Raw genomic sequence first — 19072 nt, forward strand, 5'->3', positions numbered from 1 at the left:
TTTGGTGTGTGTGGCTTTAATCAGATGCACCACGTCTCAATTTTTCCATTAAAACCCAAAACACAACAGAACAGTTGAAAATTAAATGACCCGCACGCCTGATAAGAAAATTTCATGACACATAACTCAGACGCATTTCAGGTTCTTGAGATGCAGTCAAACTTGTCCTGGTTGGATGTGATTAACATTGTTGAGAACAAAACAATTAGAACAGTGGAATTTCAGGAACTCGAAGAAACTTCAGTTTCTCCTTTTCCTGTTTTCTTTCTGGCATTTTTGTGTGTTTCTCAATAAAATCCAATAGTAATGAAGTCAGTACATCTGAAAGAATTATGCAGGATTTAATACCCAACTTCAGGTGCTTATGTTCTGGTTGTTTCCCTCTGAAGGCAAACCCTGGTACAAGATTTTTTCCTGTTGCCGGCACAGCCCATGATATCTGTGAAGTGTTCTTCTTTTCACCTGAAGTCACACTGTGTGCTGATGGGGGATGCAGCTCATGCCATTGTGCCCTTTTTTGGGCAAGGAATGAATGCAGTAAGTCCTTTCTCCCAAAGTAAGTCAGTCTCAACCAAAAAATCGTAAATAACAATCATGCCTAAAACTATCCCCACATAATGTCTGAGGAAACAATCAATTCCACAATCCTACCAGCTGTTTAGGTTGATCACCAACTATAGTCAAGTCTTGGGTTGCTTGATCCAGTAATTTCACATAGGAAAAAGCAGTAATGCAGAAGACAGTTTTCTGTGCAGTTAGAAAATATATCGATAGCTTGAAATTTGGGAACCTGTCAGCAATTCAAGGCTTAATTAAAAAAAATTTTTTTGAGATTATGCATAAATATATAAATGTTAGGCTCAAGAAAGAAAAAAAGCCCAAACCGCCTGTTTTCTCCACTTTTTCTTTCCAAAGGAAAGGAAAATGCAACTGGCAGAGTTGAAGAAGACTATGAAATAGATTTGATGTTGAATACTACTGCTTTCATGGAAGTTTTATTGTTCTGGCTAGAAAAAAATATTTCTGAAAAGAAATAGTGCTCAAATATGAAACATTTAATTTCAAGGAATCCTAAAATAATTATCTAGACAGACAATTATTTTGTGTGTGTTTGATAACTAATAGCTTTATAATCACAGTCTTTTATTGTTTTGGTGATTGGGATCTATTCCACGTGTAAATAGGCTATAAATCTAATCACTTATATTTTCCGCAAAGTAGTCTAAACACTGTTTTACAAAAACCTAAGAACACACCAATTTTAGGATAGTGGATAAGGGCCCGGGCTCCGGCAGTATAAGACCCAGTTCAAATCCTGGCTCCAAGATTTATTAGAATATGTTCTTGCTCAACTAACTTAAACTTACTTTTAACTTCCTTGTCTGTAAAATGGGTTTTCAATAGTGCCTATGCCATAGAAGTTCTGGGGGGATAAATGAATGAATTAAATAAAGAATTTAAGAGTGTTATTATCTCAGCCTATATGGTATTTTGCATCTCTAACTTCCTGCAGCATTAATAGTCTATATAGCTGACAAGAATATTTATTTGCTTCAGATGTAATCTCTATAATTGATGCAAAAAATATTTTTTAACGTTTACATTTTTTTATATTGTCTCTAAAACTATAGTTTGAATTCCTAGAAAGCAGGAAACCTAGCTTTTGATTTTCTTCTTCCCCACTGCGTTTAGCGTCAAAACTTATTAAATAGTATTAATTTTGTGGATTTCGTGACATTGGAAATTTGCTTTAATCTTTGGTTTAAAGGAACTAAATTAATATGAGAGTTCTAGCCTGTCATTAATTGCTCTAAATGTGAAGCTTAAAGACTGAATGGTTTAAATAAGATTCAAATACTCATGTTAGAGCAATATAATTGTTCTTACTTCTTAAAGAAGCAGTGGAATCCATCAAAATTACAAGAGTAATTTAAAATTTTGATCAAATTCCAAATCATTATAATCAATATGCATTAGGCAAAGACAAACCATCAGGTATGCAATTGAGGGTCGTTTATGATCATAATTAAATGCCATATGTGACTAAGCAGCTGTGTGCTGGTTGAAGGCAAACATCCTATGAATCATACTCATCAATGGGAAGTCTGTTCAAAATTGCTCAGAAGCTTTCATTATTTCCAGTTTATTTTCCCCTATTTTTTCTTATTTCAGGGCTTTGAAGACTGCTTGGTATTTGATGAGTTAATGGATAAATTCAATAATGACCTTAGTAAGTAAAATTTGTGAAATGGACATGGACTAGCCCTGCTGATAATTGTGGACCTATTTCTGACCCTGGAGGAGGGCAAACCCATGATGCATTTTTCCTGTTCAGGATTATAAATTTTTCTATTAGCAGCCTACGCCACTGGTCCCCACATCAGACAAGGAGCACCCAGAGAGGGAAACATAGTTTCTTTTCAGGTTTGTACCTGGAGGTCTGTGCAGTGATCCTCACAAAGAAAGACGTTCCCAGGACAAACATTTGCTCAGAATACGCTCCTTGCTCTACCTTTCCACCTGGGGAAACTGCACCTGCATCCCCTCCCCCAGAAACACTTGCAGGAACTCCACTGCTTTTTTGCTTGTTGCCTTATCAACGTTGCAGCTGCTACTTCCATTTGCCTTTGGTTAAAACTGATTCCACGAGATATATTGCTTTGACAGATCCTGGAGTTTAAGATATTTATATGTAATATGGAAATTAAATTAAATTAAATTAAATTAAATTAAATTAAATTAAATTAAGTGTACACCATAAGTTGCTAACAATAGCCCAAGACCTGGATAACTGTTACTGTTTCTCGGCATCTGTGGTCTCAAAGGCTACCTCTGAATTTAAACCTCGTTCAGGTAAGGGATAGATGTAGAGAACTGGTTGTAAGTCTACACCCAGATTCCAGTCCTGACTCACCAACTTACCTGTAAGACCTTGAGCAAGTCGTTTCAGTTTTTTGAAGTCTTGGGTTTTCTTTTTTTCTTTTCCATCTATATAGTGGGGACAATAATACTAACTTCAGAGAGATGTGAAAATGAAGTGAAATTATTTGTGTAAAGCTTTTTTATTAGCTTCAGAGGTAGAGTTTAGTGATTCATCAGTTGCATATAACACCCAGTGCTCATTACATCACATGCCTTCCTTAATGCCCATCACCCAGTTACCCCATTCCCCTACCCCCACCCCTCCAGTAACCATCAGTTTGTTTCCTATAGTTTAGAGTCTCTTAGGGTTTGTCTCCCTTTCTGATTTCATCTTATTTTTTTCCCTCCCTTCCCCTATGATCCTCTATTTTGTTTCTTAAATTCCACATATAAGTGAAATTATATGATAATTGTCTTTCTCTGATTGACTTATTTCGCTTAGGATAATACTTTCTAGTGTCCATCGACAGATGAATGGATAAAGAAGAAGATATATATATATATATATATACACGCACACACACACACACATATATATATATACACATATATACAATGGAATATTACTCAGCCATCAAAAAATGAAATCTTACCATTTACAACAATGTGGATGGAACTAGAGGGTATTATGCTAAGTAAAGCTTTTTTTTTTTTTTTAAAAAAGTCTGGCACAAAGTGGGTTCACAGTAAATGTTTGTGATGGTGTTTTAGGAAGTCCTTGGACACTGGTGTCTGGATCAAAAGAGACTAGAGGGTCCAGGGTAAAGTTCTTCTGGTTTTCTGCCTTCCTTTTCCAGTCATCTTGGTCAGATGCTCCAGATCCAGAGGCATTTTATTTCCTCCCATCTCTGCCCTGGTGGGATTGATCTGCATGTGATAGGCATGATGGAGGGGATGGAGGGTTCATATATGAGAACATACTGTCAGCACTGGTCTTGGTTAATACAGAACAAAGATAAAACAATACTGATTATGACAATGAGACTAAACTAGCATTACTGAACATTTCATATGTGTTGGGTATCTTGCTATATTTTTTAATCCATTTTCTCATTTAGTCTCCATGGAAAATATGGAGCATATGTACAATTCTTGTCCCTGTTTTACAACTTGTCCCTCTTTTACAAGCTTAGAGACTTAGAGTAACTCACCCAAAGTCATATAGCTACAAGTGTTGGATCTGGGACTGGCAGCCAAGTTCTCTGACTTTTGAAATGGCATCCTTAATAACTAGTGTGGATTGGCCTTGTGAGAGTTATACTGGTTAGTCATTCAATTATCAGACATTTATTCAGTATTTACCATTTACCTGGTTAAGATTTCAGACATGAATAAAACATGAGCCCTACCTCTGGGAGATCACAGAATAATGATGGAACTGATGGTTAGCTAATAAGGTGTCTTCGGTGCAGTGAAATAAATGTGGATGGTGTGGCAAGAAAGGACGTAAAGGAGAGTAGCAGATTCTAAGAGGAACTGGGTGGGGAGGGGTCACTGACCATCATTTCTATGAGCTGCTTTCCATTTGTGAAATAAAGAAAATAATGATTGGCTAACCAACAAGTGTATGTTATATTAACTTTATCATAAGTTTTATTTAATCACAATAGGAAATGCCTGTGTGTTATTGTTCAGTATTCATTGATTATTGGTCATTCAGCCTGGTTACCCAAAGTTTGAAAAGATTAGAACAGTAATAGAGTATACACCATTTAACTTGGTTGGTGTAAAGGCCAGCACATTTTCATAGACCGTATCGGAAACGATGTATTATTCAACTTGGCTCCTAGGTATGTGTCTTCCTGAATATTCAAGATTGAGAATTCCAGATGACCACGCGATCTCAGACTTGTCCATGTACCATTACATAGAGGTGAGTGAGGGGGTTGGGCTCTATTCCATGAGATTATTCCTGATAGTCTAACTGATAGTCTTGTCTTTTTAAACAAAATTTTTTAAATTTTAATTCCAGTGTAATTAACATACAATGTTATATTAGTTTCAGTATAGAATACAGTGATTCAACAATTCTATACATTGTTCAATGCTCATCATGGTAAATATACTCTTTAATCCCCATCACCTCTTTCCCTCATCCCCCCACTGACCTCTCCTCTGGTGATCACCTGTTTTGTTCTCTGTAGTTAAAAGTCTGTTTTTTTTGTTTGTCTCCTTTTTTCTTTCGTTTGTTGCTTAAATTCCACATATGAGTGAAATCATATGGTATTTGTCTTTCTCTGACTGACTTATGTCACTGAGCCTAATACACTCCAGATCCATCCATGTTGTTGCAAATGGCAAGATTTCATTCTTTTTTTATGGCTGAGTAATATTCCATTATATATATATATATATATATATATATATATATATATATATATATATATATAATATAATCACCTCTTCTTTATCCATTCATCTATCAATGGACACACTTGGGCTGTTTCCATAGTTTGGCTATTGTAAATAATTCTTCAGTAAACATAGGAATGCATATATCTTTTCAAATTAGTGTTTTCATATTCTTGGGTAAACTCCTAGTAGTGGAATTACTGATTCATATGGTAATTCAATTTTTAATTTTTTGACAAACCTCCATACTGTCTTCCACAGTGGTTGCACCAGTTTGCATTACCACTAACAGTGTATGATGGTTCTTTTTTTTCCATATCCTCATCAACACTTGTTGTTTCTTACGTTTTTAATTTTAGCCATTCTGACAGATGTGAGGTGATAACTCATTATGGTTTTGATTTGTACTTCTCTGATGATGAGTGATGTTGAGCATCTTTTTGTGTGTCTGTTGGCCATCTGTATGTCTTCTTTGGAGAAGACATGTCTTCTGCCCATTTTCAATTGGATTCTTTGGTGTTTTTTGGTGTGGAGGTATGTATGTTCTTTATATTTTGGATACTAACCCTTTATCAAATATGTCATTTGCAAATATCTTCTATTTTGTAGGTTTTGTTGTCTTTAATTTTGTTGATTGCTTCTTTTGCTCTGTAGAAGCTTTTTATTTTGATGTAGTCTCAATAGTTTATTTTTGTTTTTGTTTCCTTTGCCTCAGGAGATATATCTAGGAAAATGTTGCTAAGGCCAGTATCAGAGAAATTACTGCCTGTGCTCTCTTCTAGCATTTTTATGGTTTCAGGTCTCATATTTAGGTCTTTAATCCATTTGGAGTTTATTTTTGTGTATAGTGTAAGAAAGTGGTCCAGTTTCATTCTTTTGCATGTGGCTATCTAGTGTTCCCAACACCATTTGTTGAAGAGAGTATCTTTTTCCCACTGCATATTTTTGACTCCTTTGTCAAAGGTTAATTGACCACATAATTGTGGTTTTATTTCTGAGCTCTCTATTCTCTTCCATTGATCTATGTGTCTATTTTTGTGTCAGTATCATACTGTTTTGGTTACTATAGCTTTGAAGTATATCTTGAAGTCTGGGATTGTGATACCTCCAGTTTCATTCTTCTTTTTCAAGATTTCTTTGGCTATTTGGGGTCTTTTGTGGTTCCATACAAATTTTAAGATTATTTGTTCTAGTTCTGCATAAAAGGCTGTTGGTATTTTGATAGGAATTGCATTAAATGTGTAGATTGCTTACAGTAGTATGGACATTTTAACAATATTTGTTCTTCCAATCCATGAGCATGGAATGTCTTTCCTTTTGTTTGTCATCTTCAATTTTTTTCATTAATGCTTTGTAGTGTTCAGAGTATAGGTCTTTCACTTCCTTGGTTAAGTTTATTCCTGGGTATTTTATTATTTTTGGTGCAATTGTAAATGGGATTGTCTTCTTCCTTTCTCTTTTGCTACTTCATTATTAGTATATAGAAATGCAATGGATGTCTGTATATTAATTTTGTATCCTGAAACCTTACTGAACTCATTTATCAGTTCTAGTAGTTTTTTGGTGGAGTCTTTAGGGTTTTCTATATATAGTATAATGTCATCTGCAAATAGTGAAAGTTTAACTTCTTCCTTACCAATTTGGATGCTTTTTATTTCTTTTTCTTCTCTGATTGCTATAGCTGGATTTCCAGGGCTATGTTGAGTAAAAGTGGTGAGAGTGGACATCTTTGTCTTATCCCTGATCTTAGGGAGAAAGCTCTCAGTTTTTCACAAGACTATGATGTTAGCTGTGGGTTTTTCATATATGGCCCTAATTATGTTGAGGTATAGTCCCTCTAAACCTACTTTGTTGAGGGTTTTTATGATAAATGGATGTTGTACTTTGTCAAACGCCTTTTCTACATCTATTGAAATAATCATATGATTTTTATCTTTTCTCTTATTGATGTGATGTATCACATTGATTGATTTGTGAATATTGAACCACCCTTGCATCTCAGGGATAAATCCCACTTCGTTACAGTGAATGATTTTTTTTTTTTAAGTTGTTGGATTTGGTTTGCTAATATTATGTTGGGGATTTTGGCATCTACATTAATCAGAAATATTGGCCTATAGTTATCTTTTCTGTGGTGTCTTTATCTGGTTTTTTACTAGGGTAATGCTGGCCTCTTAGAATGAATTTGGAAGCGTTCCTTCCTCTTCTATTTTTTGGAATAGTTTGAGAAGAATATGTATTAACTCTTTAAATATTTGGTAGAATTGACCTGTGAAGCCATCTAGTCCTGGACTTTTGTTTGTGGAGGGTTTTTTGATTTCTGATTCAATTTCTTTGCTGGTAATTGGTCTGTTCAAATTTTCTATTTCTTCCTGATTCAGTTTTGTGATGTTATATGTCTCCAGGCATATGACAAAATTTTTCATATTTTTTGTAATCCTTTGTATTTCTGTGATGCTAGTTATTATTTCTCCTCTTTCATTTCTGATTTGTTTATTTGGGTCTTCTCTCTCTCTTTGATGAGTCTGACTAAAGATTTATTAATTTTGTTGAACTTTTCATAGAACTAGCTCCTGGTTTCATTGTCTGTTCTATTTTTTTAAATTCTTTTTTCATTTATTTTTGCTCTAGGCTTTATTATTTCCTTCCTTCCACTGGTTTGGGGTTTTATTTGTTCTTCTTTTTCTAGTTCCTTTAGGTGTAAGGTTAGATTGTTTGAGATTTTTCTTGCTTCTGGAGTAGGCCTGTATTGCTATAAATTTCCCTCTTATAACAGCTTTGCTGCATTGCAAAGATTTTGGACCATTGTGTTTTCATTTTCATTTGTCTCTATGCATTGTCTGATTTACTCTTAGATTTCTTGGTTGACCCATTCCTTATTTAGTAGAATGTTATTTAACCTCCATGTATTTGTGTTCTTTCTAGACTTTTTCTTGTGGTTGATTTCTAGTTTTATAACATTGTGGTCAGAAAAGATGTATGATATGACTTTGACCTTTTTTAATTTATTGAGACTTGTTTCATGCCCTAATATGTGATCTATTCTGGAGAATGTTCCATATGTTTTAGGATGGAATGTTCTAATATATTGTTAGATCCATCTGGTCCAATGTGTCATTCAAAGGCACTGTTTCCTTGCTGATTTGTTTGATCTATCCACTGATGTGAGTTGGATGTTAAAGCCCCTACTATTATTGTATTACTATCAATTAATTCTTTTATGTTTGTTATTAGCTTCTTTATGTATTTGGGTCCTCTCATGTTGGTGCATAAATATTTACAATTGTTCTATATTCTTGTTGGATTATTCCCTTTATGATTATATAATGTCTTCTTTGTCTCTTGTTACAGTCTTGTTTAAAGTCTATTTTGTCTGATAGAAGTATTGCTACTCTGGCTTTCTTTTCAGTTCCATTTGCATGACAAATGCCTTTCCATCCCTTTACTTTTAATTTGCATGTGTCTTTAGGTCTGAAACGAGTCTCTTGTAGGCAGTATATAGATGGGTCTTACTTCTTTTATCCATTTTGTCACCCTGTGTCTTTTAATTGGAGCATTTAGCCTATTTATATTCATGGTAATTATTGATAAGTAGTATTTATCGCCAGGTTGTTGCTTCTTTTATGGTTGTTTTGTAGTTCTTCTTTGTTCCTTTCTTCTCTTGCCCCCTTCTCTTATGGTTTGCTGGCTCCTTAGTGGTATATTTGGATTCTTTTCTCTTTATTTTTGCATATCTATTGCTGGTTTTTCATTTGTGGGTTTATATTAAGTTGATGGTCACCTAAGTTTGAACCCATTCTAAAAGCACTAATTTTTTACTCCTCTCCCTCTATCCCACATTTTAGGTATATGCGTATATTTACATCCTTTTATTTTGTGAATCCCTTGACTGATTTATATAGATATACTTATTTTTACTACTTTTGTGCTTCCTACTTTCTTACTCTGATGGTCTTTCCTTTCCATTCAGAGTCCCCTTTAACATTTCTTGTAGGGGCTGGGTTAGTGTCATTAATTCCTTTAACTTTTGTTTGTCTGGGGAACTTTTTATCTCTCCTTATATTTTGAATAATAGCCTTGCTGGATAGTGTTATTTTTGGCTGCAAATTTTTTCTTTCAGCACTTTGAATATATCATGCCACTCCCTTCTGGCCACTGAAAAATCAACTCATAGCCTTAGGGGGTTTTCCCTGTATGTAACTATTTTCTTGCTGCTTTTAAAATACTCTATCACTACTTTTTGCCATTTTAATTACTATGTGTCTTGGTGTGAACCTTCTTGGGTTGATTTTGTTGGAGGCTCTCTGTGCCTCTTGGATCTTGCTATCCATTTCCTTCCCCAGATTCAGGAAGTTTTCAGCTATTATTCAAATAAATTTTCTGCCCCCTTTTCTCTCTCTTGTCCTTCTGGGAGCTCTATAATCTGAATATTATTATGCTTGATAGGGTCACTGATTTCCTTTAGTCTACTTTCATTTATTATTATTTTTTTTCTCTCTCCTATCCAGCTTGATTGCTGTCCATTACTCTGTCCTCCAGGTCACTGATCCAATCTTCTGCATCCTCTAGTCTACTATTTATTCCCTCTAGTGTATTTTTAATTTCAGTTACTGAGTTCTTCAAATTGATTTGTTCTTTTTTATGTTTTCTATCTCTTTGTTGAGAGTCTGAGTTCCTCCACTCTTTTCTCAAGTCCAGTGAGTAACTCTATGGTCATTACTTTAAATTCTCTATCAGGCATATTACTTATCTCCATTTCATTTAGGTCTCTTGCTCCGATTTTGTCCTGTTCTTTCATTTGGGACTTATTCCTCTGTCTCATTTTGCCTAAATCACTGTATCTGTCTCTGTGTGTTAGGAAAGTGAGCTACATCTTCTGCTCTTGAAAGTAGTGGCCTTTTGAAGAAGAGGTCCTGTGGTGCCCTGCAGTGCAGTGTCTCCTGTTCACCAGAACCTGACACTTCAGGGGAGTTTCTTATGTTAGTTGCCTGTGCCCTACTGTTGTGGCTGAGCCACATTTGCCTTCAGTCCAAGCATCTGCAGAAGCTGCCTTTGCCTGTTGTGGTTAGGGTTTTATCCCTGTGTAGTTAGTGGGCCAAGCTGGGACTACCTTGGGGTTGAGTTGAGTCAGACCAGGTGCTGGTCAGGCCTGTCATACCATCAAACTGCAGGGCACTCTCCCTGTGTTGTCCCCTGAGTTTTTGTTAGTGGGAAGAGCCTGCATTCAGACCAGATGTCTGCCTCAGCCCAATGCTGGGGCTGCCATTGGATTGGTATGTGTGGTTATATTTCTTTCTCCCCAGGGCAGGAGTCACTTTGGAGTGGTGCTGACCCCTGTTGGGGCTGCTTGCCACTGCCAGGCTTGTGGCACTGCTTTGGGTGGACTTCTGCCAAGGGTGTGTTGGAAGTGGCAGATCTGCAGGAAAATGTGGGGGTAGGTGTGCTGTTAGCAAGATAGGTGGAGATAGTTGGTGCTGCAGTGGTTCTGGCAAGTGTCCATGTGTTGAAGCTAGGGGGTGGGCGAGGGAATGGCATACACCAGTTCTTTTTTTCTTGGAGAAATCTCCCAAAGATACCTGTCCCTCAAGCACATGCTCTGAGATTAGTAAATAAATCTTCCCACATTTCCTAGGCATTTTTCAAACTCTTGCTTCTATACTATATTGTATATCAGTGATTCTGTTTGTTGTGCTGTCTCTTTAAGGGTGGGGACTCAGTTTCCTCTCCCTCTCCAGCTCTCCCCCAGCGGAGCCCTCTGATTTTTGAAGTTCCAGGTGTTAAGCCCCACTGACTGTAAGAACTCTCCAAGTTAGGCCCCTCTGGTTTTCAAAGCCAAATGTTATGCGAATTTGTCCTCTTAGTGTGGGTACCCTATGCCTAGGGTGCCTGGCGTGGGGCCTTCTGCTCTCCCCTCTCCATGCCAGCAGTGCCCTTACCTCCTACGGATAGTCCTGTGGGTCACCGTGGCTCCTGACTGTGTCTCTGTCCTTCCTACCCTCTTCAATGTGGTCTCTTCCCTATATTTAGCTGTGGAGAGTCTGTTCTGCCAGCTTCGGGTCATTTTTCTGGGTTTTTAATGCTGATGTGGTTGTTATCTAGGTGTATCCATGGGATGAGATGAACCTAGGATCCTCCTACTCTGCAATCTTCTCCAGAAGTCACAAATGTTCTTTAATTTTTCTTTGCACCAGCCCCATCACATACATGCCAAATAAGAATAGGTACAAAAAGAATACACACACACACAGAGTATTCCTTGCACATGGGTGGATTGTGACTGTAGATGTGACAATGACCCACACACGTCATGTCCATCTACATTTTAGGGACATTTAAGAGGTAGCAAAGATGACAAAATTCTGGTTTCAATCACTGATAATTCACAGGCTCAAACTTTAGACATTTGGTAGAGCTAGTAATATTTTATTTTAAGGAAAATATAATTTTGATATGTATTAACATATTTGGAAGATTTAAGAAACATTAAATGATCTTAACACTGTTAACATTATAAGCTACAAATTTGGAGTAGCTTTATAATATCCTTTGAGGCCTTATGCACTGAAAAAAATATTTATATACCAAAGAAATTCATGGTCAGAGGATTAATACTCAGAAGAAAAACACAATTACATTTTGAGTCAGTCACATGAAAAACTCACAACAAATAGTTATGGTTAAACTTTTTAAAGGATCAAATGAAAAAACTTACAAGATAAATTTAAAGAAAAGACAGAAAAAATAAAAAACTAGACAAAAAAGATAAAGTGGATTTCAGTTTGAGCAGAATTGTTTCATATGTGGTGAAGGAAGTTCTATAGGATACTGAAAGTCTTCACTGATGTAACTTGCATATGTCTTTAAAAACAAGACAGCTACAACACGATATTTGTTCTCAATATGGAGTAAGTCAAGACAGACATGGCTTCAAAGATCCCTTCTTGCCATGAAGATTCCAAACCAGCCAGGAAACAATGACAATTAGTCAAATCTTTGGTCCCACAGACTCTTATGCCCAGATCTGGTTGAACAAACCTTTCGCTGAAATAGAGTTCCCACATTGCCCCATAAGCAAAACAGAGTTCTCTAACACGTTTAAAGCAGTTGCTCAACCTTTTCAAGGTAATGTCTTATACTTTTACTAAAAGGGATTGGAAATGACTGTTAAGGAAATAAGAATTTGACTACTTTGTGTCCAGCTTTGCAGTGAATGGGAATATGTTGTAGTAAAGAAATAAACGTTATTCATTTGAGGTATTCTTTAAGACTCTTATGTTATTGCAGATGAGAGCACATGTCAACTCGAAGTGGTTCATCTTCCAAAAGAACATGGAAAGATTTCTTCATGCTATTATGCCATCTACATTTATCCCTCTCTATACTATGGTAAGGTCTGAATTTAAGACCTCTCCTCATTTTATTCTTCTGCTTAGCCATTAAAGAATCACAAGAATACTTTTTCAACTTCCTTACAGGTCACTTTTTCCAGAATAAGATACCATGAGGCAGTGCTGCGTTGGCATTGGCAGAAAAAGGTCAGAACAAATTGAAGTTCATAGTGTTATGGTTATGATTCTTCAGGCAAATTCAGAAATGATGTGATAGACACCAAATGTTTGCTTCCAAATAAAAACTGTCCTGGTACACAGAGGGTAAAGTACCTAGTGAACAAAATTACAAAAAGGGAGAAAGAAAGAGCAAGCAAGAGGGGGAGAGAGAGTGCTTCTGAAGGGAAGAAATTCAAAAAAGAAACTGATGCTATTATTTATTTTTTTAAAGATTTTATTTATTTAGAGAGAGATAGTGCGAGCACAAGTGGGGGAAGGACTAGAGGGAGGGGGACAAGCAGACTCCACTCTGAGCTCAGAGCCTGACGTGGGGCTTGATCCCACAATCCTGAGACCATGACCTGAGTCAAAATCAAGAGTCAGACGCTTAACCAACTGAACCACCCAGGTGCCCATGATGCTAGTATTTCTAAATGTTTTACTTTATTTTAGCAATGTAATTTTTTTACTTTTATTTAGCAACTGAATTTTGCTTCATGCAGTATCTTTACGGGTGTAATTTGTAAAACTGGACAGAATTGAATCACTTACAAAACTTAATCTAATTCCAATTTAATGCCATAACATGTTCATTTTAAGCAGCTGACCCAGAGATGCCAGTAAATAGACATTCAGATTCCTGATCTTTGATTTTGGGAATCATTCATTCAGCAAATCATTTTACTCAATGTCTAGACACTGAGCTGGGCATGGTGATGAATAAGCAGCAGCCCCTTTCCTCATGTAGCTCAGAGGCTGGTGGGGCAGGCTGACAGCTGCGGTGGAGAGGCACAACTGCCTTGGAGGAGAACGGGAGGGGCCAGGGTGGGTGGGGCTCAGTGGGCCTGGAAGGCAGCCCTGATGTGTGAGAATGGCCGGAGGTACAGCTGGAATGGCAAGAAGGATCTCAAGCATTTTGAATATTATGTCGAGGGAAGCAAGGAGACCAATGGAGACTAATAGACTCAGGTGTGGATTTTAGAAAGAATGCTTTGTTGTGTGGAGACTGGATTGGAAGGAATCTAGATTTATGCCTACAAAGATGAAAAAAATAGGACCCTGGCCCTCAAGGAGCTAAAAGTCTAATAGGGGAAAAACAGTGACAGGCAGTGAGAATGCAGGACACTTAATGCCACCAAGCCAATCACTCTTCTTATGGAGACTCTGTGCAGGGTCTGAGCAGTGACTGAATCATTTGCGGCCTCAGCACAGTACTCCTCTAAGATAGCACTATAACTCTTTTTATAAACTGTGTGTGTGTTTATGGCTATACAAAGGCAGACTGCTAAGAATTCATTATACAGAACACATGGATTCAGTTATTTCTGGGAAGGGAGAGAGGACAGAGACAGAGGAAGGAAGCTCCAAATTCCTGAGCTTACCAACCATTGTAGGTCTTGACCTAGTGATCATGCAATTAAATTGCTGTTTTAGGTTAAAGAACAAAGAAGACATTGTATACTCCTTGGTTGTTTAAGAATGAAGTCTTGTAAGATCTTTATCTCTGGACAAATAAAATGAGACTTCTTGCTGTTTTTACAGGTGGTAAAGAAAGGACTCTTTTTCTTTGGGGCACTGATAGCCATTGGTAGTACCTACCTACTTATGAGCGCCATGTCGCTGAGACCCCTGCACTACTTCAGAAGACCATGGGACTGGCTCACTTACTTCCGGATAACAGGACATGTTTCCCTGTAAACTCCATGGAGTCACTAGAAAAAAATCCCAATATCATTAGCAGGTGATATAAAGATTCTGAAGTGGCAAATGGATTTCTTTTTAACTAAAACTAAGGATCAAAACCATGTTTCTATCATCATCTTTAACTCAGTAGTGAAAGATATATGTCAGCTTACAATTAAATTCAGTATAGAATTTCTCTGTTCACTGTGATTATTGGGGGGGAAAAAAACAACCTCAAACTACCAGTTTAAGTTGCAAACCACAGCTTTCCCACAACACTACACATAGGTGTGGTCATTCTAAATATAAAAGTGCAATGATGAAGATCTCTTTCACTTCTCAAAAAGTAAAGCACCAGAAGCCTCAAGGAAGACATTGATCACATCTTCTCTTTCAAGGACATAGTTAAGGTCACAATAGGACTGACTCCTAACACCCAGGACTAAAAACTATGATTTGCCTAACATGTTAAGTACAGTTTTGATCACCTGGATGGAACTTATCCAGCATAGAGCTCAGCTTCACTTACTAAAACTGGAAGTATAAGTGGGGAATTTGGGGCACTCTAGAGAGTTACAAAATGAACTAATTTTATTTCACAGTCTTCAAAGGCTAGTATCACCTTTTGAAGATTAAAAAAAGGGGGGCTATTAATGCCATACTAAGTGAAGAATAAGAAGAGTTTTATTTACAAATTAAACATTGATATCTACAACAGAGTGGAAAGGAAATAAGGGAAGACAGTTTTCATAGAAATTATTCCATTTGAGACTCTCAAGAAGCAGTTTACTAACCAGCGATAAACTTGATTTTGAAAAGTTCTTTTAGTGAAAACATTTTCTTTGGTTCTTCCATCTTCAGTTGAGCAACTGAAACACTCAGAAGTCTTTCAAACATGATTAATCATGAAGATGCTACACCAGTAGGACAGTCATCTAAGAAATAAAAACTAGGCAATAAAATTAAATGGTTCAGTTTCTTTTTTATATAGTTAAAGAAATCCTTGAGTTCTAATGAGCTGTGTGTAGTCTAAACAATGACTCATGGGAAAATGGCATCTTCACTAACACTGACCGTTGTTTAGCCAGTAGACTGATTGAAGAGAAAAAAGGATTAAATAATACATTTTATGAGTACAGTTTTACACCTACTTTCATCCCCTTCAAATGTAGGTTTGTTTAACTTTTTGCTTGGAACTCCTTTTCTAAACCCAAAACTCTTGGCAAAATTGTGGCAAATTGTCAAGAAGAGAAGATAATCTTGCCAAGTTATGTTTGAAATGAAACAGATGGAAATACTTATCGGCCATCAACATATCCTTTCCATGTACATCCCTTGCTAATGTATGATTCTCTAGCCTCCATGATTACTTTGAAATTCACCACCTTTTCTTTGCTGGGTTGCTTTTTAATATTCCTTCTGGAGCTTGCTTAGCAGCACATTCATCTTGAAGCTCCTCTATATCATACTGCATACAGCAAGTCTTTTTTTTTTTTTTCTTTTTCAGAGGAAGCCAGGGTGCTGATTTTCTTTTTCACCCTGGAATTGTCTCTTTGATAAATTTGATTGGTCAAACAGAGGATGTGACTGTGATTAGGATCCAACACTACAGAAAATTTGAGATTTCCTAGTGATTTCACACATGTATGATACAAAGTTTTTTTACAGCTATTTTTGAGCTGTGAATACAGCTGCTAAGTATTTTTGAGAAAAATGTATTATGTGCCTTGGAAAATAGTGTCATTTAAAAAAATATATTCAAAATGAAAATTTTCAACATGTTAGAAGTTGATGGTGCCAGATGCCCATCTTGTGCCATAAGTAGTTTTTCGTTATGGAAAGCACCCATTGAATTAAAGCAATTGTCTTGCTCAGTTGCTTCCAGAGGCTAGAAAGTGTACAGGCAATTCAGATTTCCTGCTGAGCCACAAAAGTTCTGTTGATATTGTGGGAGCCCAGGGCAGGCTGCCCCAAAATATGCCACAATTTTGAATTAAACTTCCTTAAGAAACAGCAAGTGCAAAAAGGACAGTCTGATCTTCCTTTGTCCCCCTGAAAGCAGGAAATCTCTTGTGACAAGTACCTCCCTAAAGCAGGGGGTAGAGAGACATCTGTATCATCAGAGAGAGAGAACTGAGGGCTGAAAAAACCTGCATAAATAAACCTTGTTACTTTTACTAAATTACTACCCAGCCCAAATCTCATTTAGAATTCTTTACTGATCGAAGCTCCCAAACATGAGTTTTCCTATCCTGTCAATTCCTTATCGATTTATGTGTCGTTGTCTAAAATGTGTAAAAGCTACATGTCTTGCTCATTTCTTTGGGTCTCAGTTTTATTATTGGGCCTCCATGCATGCAGAATTAAACTTTTGGGTTTTTTTTCTCCTGTTAATCTGCCTCATGTCAATTTTATTCCTACACCAGGCAGAAGAAACTTTTAGGGCAGAGGAAAGTTTTTCCTCCCCCAAAATATTACATAGAATGGGGATTCCAAAACAGTGCTTATAATGGAAGTCTAGAAGTGGTTTCCAGTATAAGGCCTCATCTTTCATTACCATTATTCCCTCCTATAAAGGACGAACTTGGATTACATCAACCTTTGACATACTGGTTTTGTCACTGTTATCGACTGATAGCGATTCATCACTGGTGATGATAAAAATAATAGAAGAAGAATTAAAAGTCACTTTTTTCTTTGGTCTGTCCCCATCTTTTTGTGACATCACAATGGGTCTGATCTGCATTTCACTCCCATTGGCTGGTAGGTCCTTAGCAGGCCTCTGACATCTCAGCAGTCGGAAACATAGCAGTTGCAAAAGAGATCTTCGGAACTGGGCGGAGAGAAAATAAAGTTGAATATAAAGTAAAAATTTGGCCCTTAATCTGGATTAACATTCAATAAAATTAGCTGAGCTTAATTTTGGTTGTTCTTTTTTATTTGTTAGCTGGGGTGGGTGTGGGGTTAAGTGGCAATGCTCATATGTACCTAAATAATCCTGGAGTTTTCTGGTTTTTATTATTATAATTCTCATTAACAAAATCATATAGGACTATTACAATACCTTATAATCTTTATGGATTCAAGTTGCATGCACCTTTTATGAGGGCAACTAAACCTGTTTCTTTAAGGAATTTGAACATTAATTCATTCCACAAATATTCAGTGAGTATCTAAAAGGTAATAGCCACTGTGCTACAATTTGGGAATATTGTGGGCAGCAAAGACTGACAAGGTGCTTCCTGCAGAGTTTACAGTCTGCTGTACTCACTAATGTTCCTTTGATTAGGTAAAGAATTTTATTCTATAAAGATTACAAACCATTTGGAGAAAAAAATACTATAGCAGAGAGTGCTAGTGTTCACCAATACCCATGATCCTCCCCCTGTCCTGGGTATAACAGTGAACCATATTTCTCAGCTCCCTTTCAGGGGCTCCTGCCTGCTCTTCCCCTCCTACAGGACCTTAGAGGTCAAGTCTGAAGATGATAACAACACAACATGAAGGAACAGAGATTCCTACAGAACTGCATGGGATAGATCCCCTGCCCTCCAGCAAATACAGTGGACTGTGGACCAGGATATAAATGAGCAAAACCTTGGAACACCTGGGTGGATCAGTCAGTTGAGCTTCTGACTTTTAGTTTTGGCTCAGGCTATGATCTCAGGGTCTTGAGATCAAGCCCTGTGGGGGGCTCTGCACCCAGTAGGGAGTCTGCTTGAGATTCTCTCCCTCTGACCCTCCCCCTACTCGTGCTCTCACATGTGCTCTCTTTCTCTCTGTAAAATAAATAAATAAATCTTTTAAAAAATAAATGAGAAAAACCTTTTTCTTGTTAATCCACTGAAATGGTGGAGCCATTTGTTACAATAGTCTATCATGACCAATAAAGCATATAAATAAAAAGTTACTTAATTTAACTTTTATCCCCTTTGTTCAGAGCAAAATAAAAGTTTAATACATGGGCTTTCCCAGATCAGGAAATATCAGTGAAAAATACAATAGCTAGCTACATTGATTTCTGTCTTCTTTAAAACTCACTTATACACAAGTTAGTATTTAGTTTATACTCACATTTAAAAATATTTGCTTGTGACTCTTCATCAAACTATTGTTTGCTCTATCAGGTTAAGTGCTAAAGATACATTATTATAAGGGTTAAAGTATGCCAAAATATGTTTTCCCACATAAATGGTAAGCTCCTTGAGGATAAGGACCATTATTTTATTTATTTGTTCATTTTTGTTTGTTAGTTTATTGTGTCTTTTAGACTTCCTATTTAAAGTGTGCTCCTGAACCAGAAACATGGGGACCATGTGCAAGCTTGTTAAAATGCAGAATCTTGGCCACCCAGGCATACCAAATCTGAATATGCACTTTTGTTTACAATCTCTCCTGGTGTGATGTATGCACATTAAATTTTTAAAAGAACTGACATATGGCCCACTGGCCCAGAGAAATAAGCCAAAAAATAATTATTAGGTAATATATTTTAAATGTAATTATTTGCCTGTTGAAGTGCTGGTTCTTAAAATATGAAGCCCTTACATCCTCAAAAAATTAGTTAT

The 19072-nt window shown here is 36.7% G+C and overlaps 2 protein-coding genes across 4 annotated transcripts in view; one reads left to right on the forward strand and one right to left on the reverse strand.

The window, feature by feature from the left end:
- Positions 1 to 14700, forward strand: part of KMO (kynurenine 3-monooxygenase) — a 58575-nt gene extending 43875 nt beyond the window's left edge. Inside the window, exons 10-15 of the mRNA XM_028111899.2 lie at positions 390 to 537; positions 2173 to 2230; positions 4713 to 4795; positions 12559 to 12660; positions 12750 to 12809; positions 14364 to 14700. Coding sequence (XP_027967700.2) covers positions 390 to 537; positions 2173 to 2230; positions 4713 to 4795; positions 12559 to 12660; positions 12750 to 12809; positions 14364 to 14519 — 607 coding nt within the window. The 3' untranslated portion in view covers positions 14520 to 14700. The remainder of the gene's footprint in view (positions 1 to 389; positions 538 to 2172; positions 2231 to 4712; positions 4796 to 12558; positions 12661 to 12749; positions 12810 to 14363) is intronic.
- Positions 11695 to 19072, reverse strand: part of OPN3 (opsin 3) — a 47879-nt gene continuing 40501 nt past the window's right edge. For 2 of the 3 annotated variants that reach the window (XM_028111900.2, XM_028111901.2), the window contains exon 4: positions 15167 to 17337. In XM_028111900.2, coding sequence (XP_027967701.2) covers positions 17074 to 17337 — 264 coding nt within the window. In that variant the 3' untranslated portion in view covers positions 15167 to 17073. Of the gene's footprint in view, positions 14534 to 15166; positions 17338 to 19072 lie in introns of those variants that run through there. The other variant, XR_015766512.1, reaches the window with a different exon arrangement.

Source organism: Eumetopias jubatus, unplaced genomic scaffold, assembly GCF_037043125.1.
Source record: "Eumetopias jubatus isolate StellerSeaLion01/CBP00866 unplaced genomic scaffold, mEumJub1_p1.0 scaffold_12, whole genome shotgun sequence".
Taxonomy (NCBI): Eukaryota; Metazoa; Chordata; class Mammalia; order Carnivora; family Otariidae; genus Eumetopias; species Eumetopias jubatus.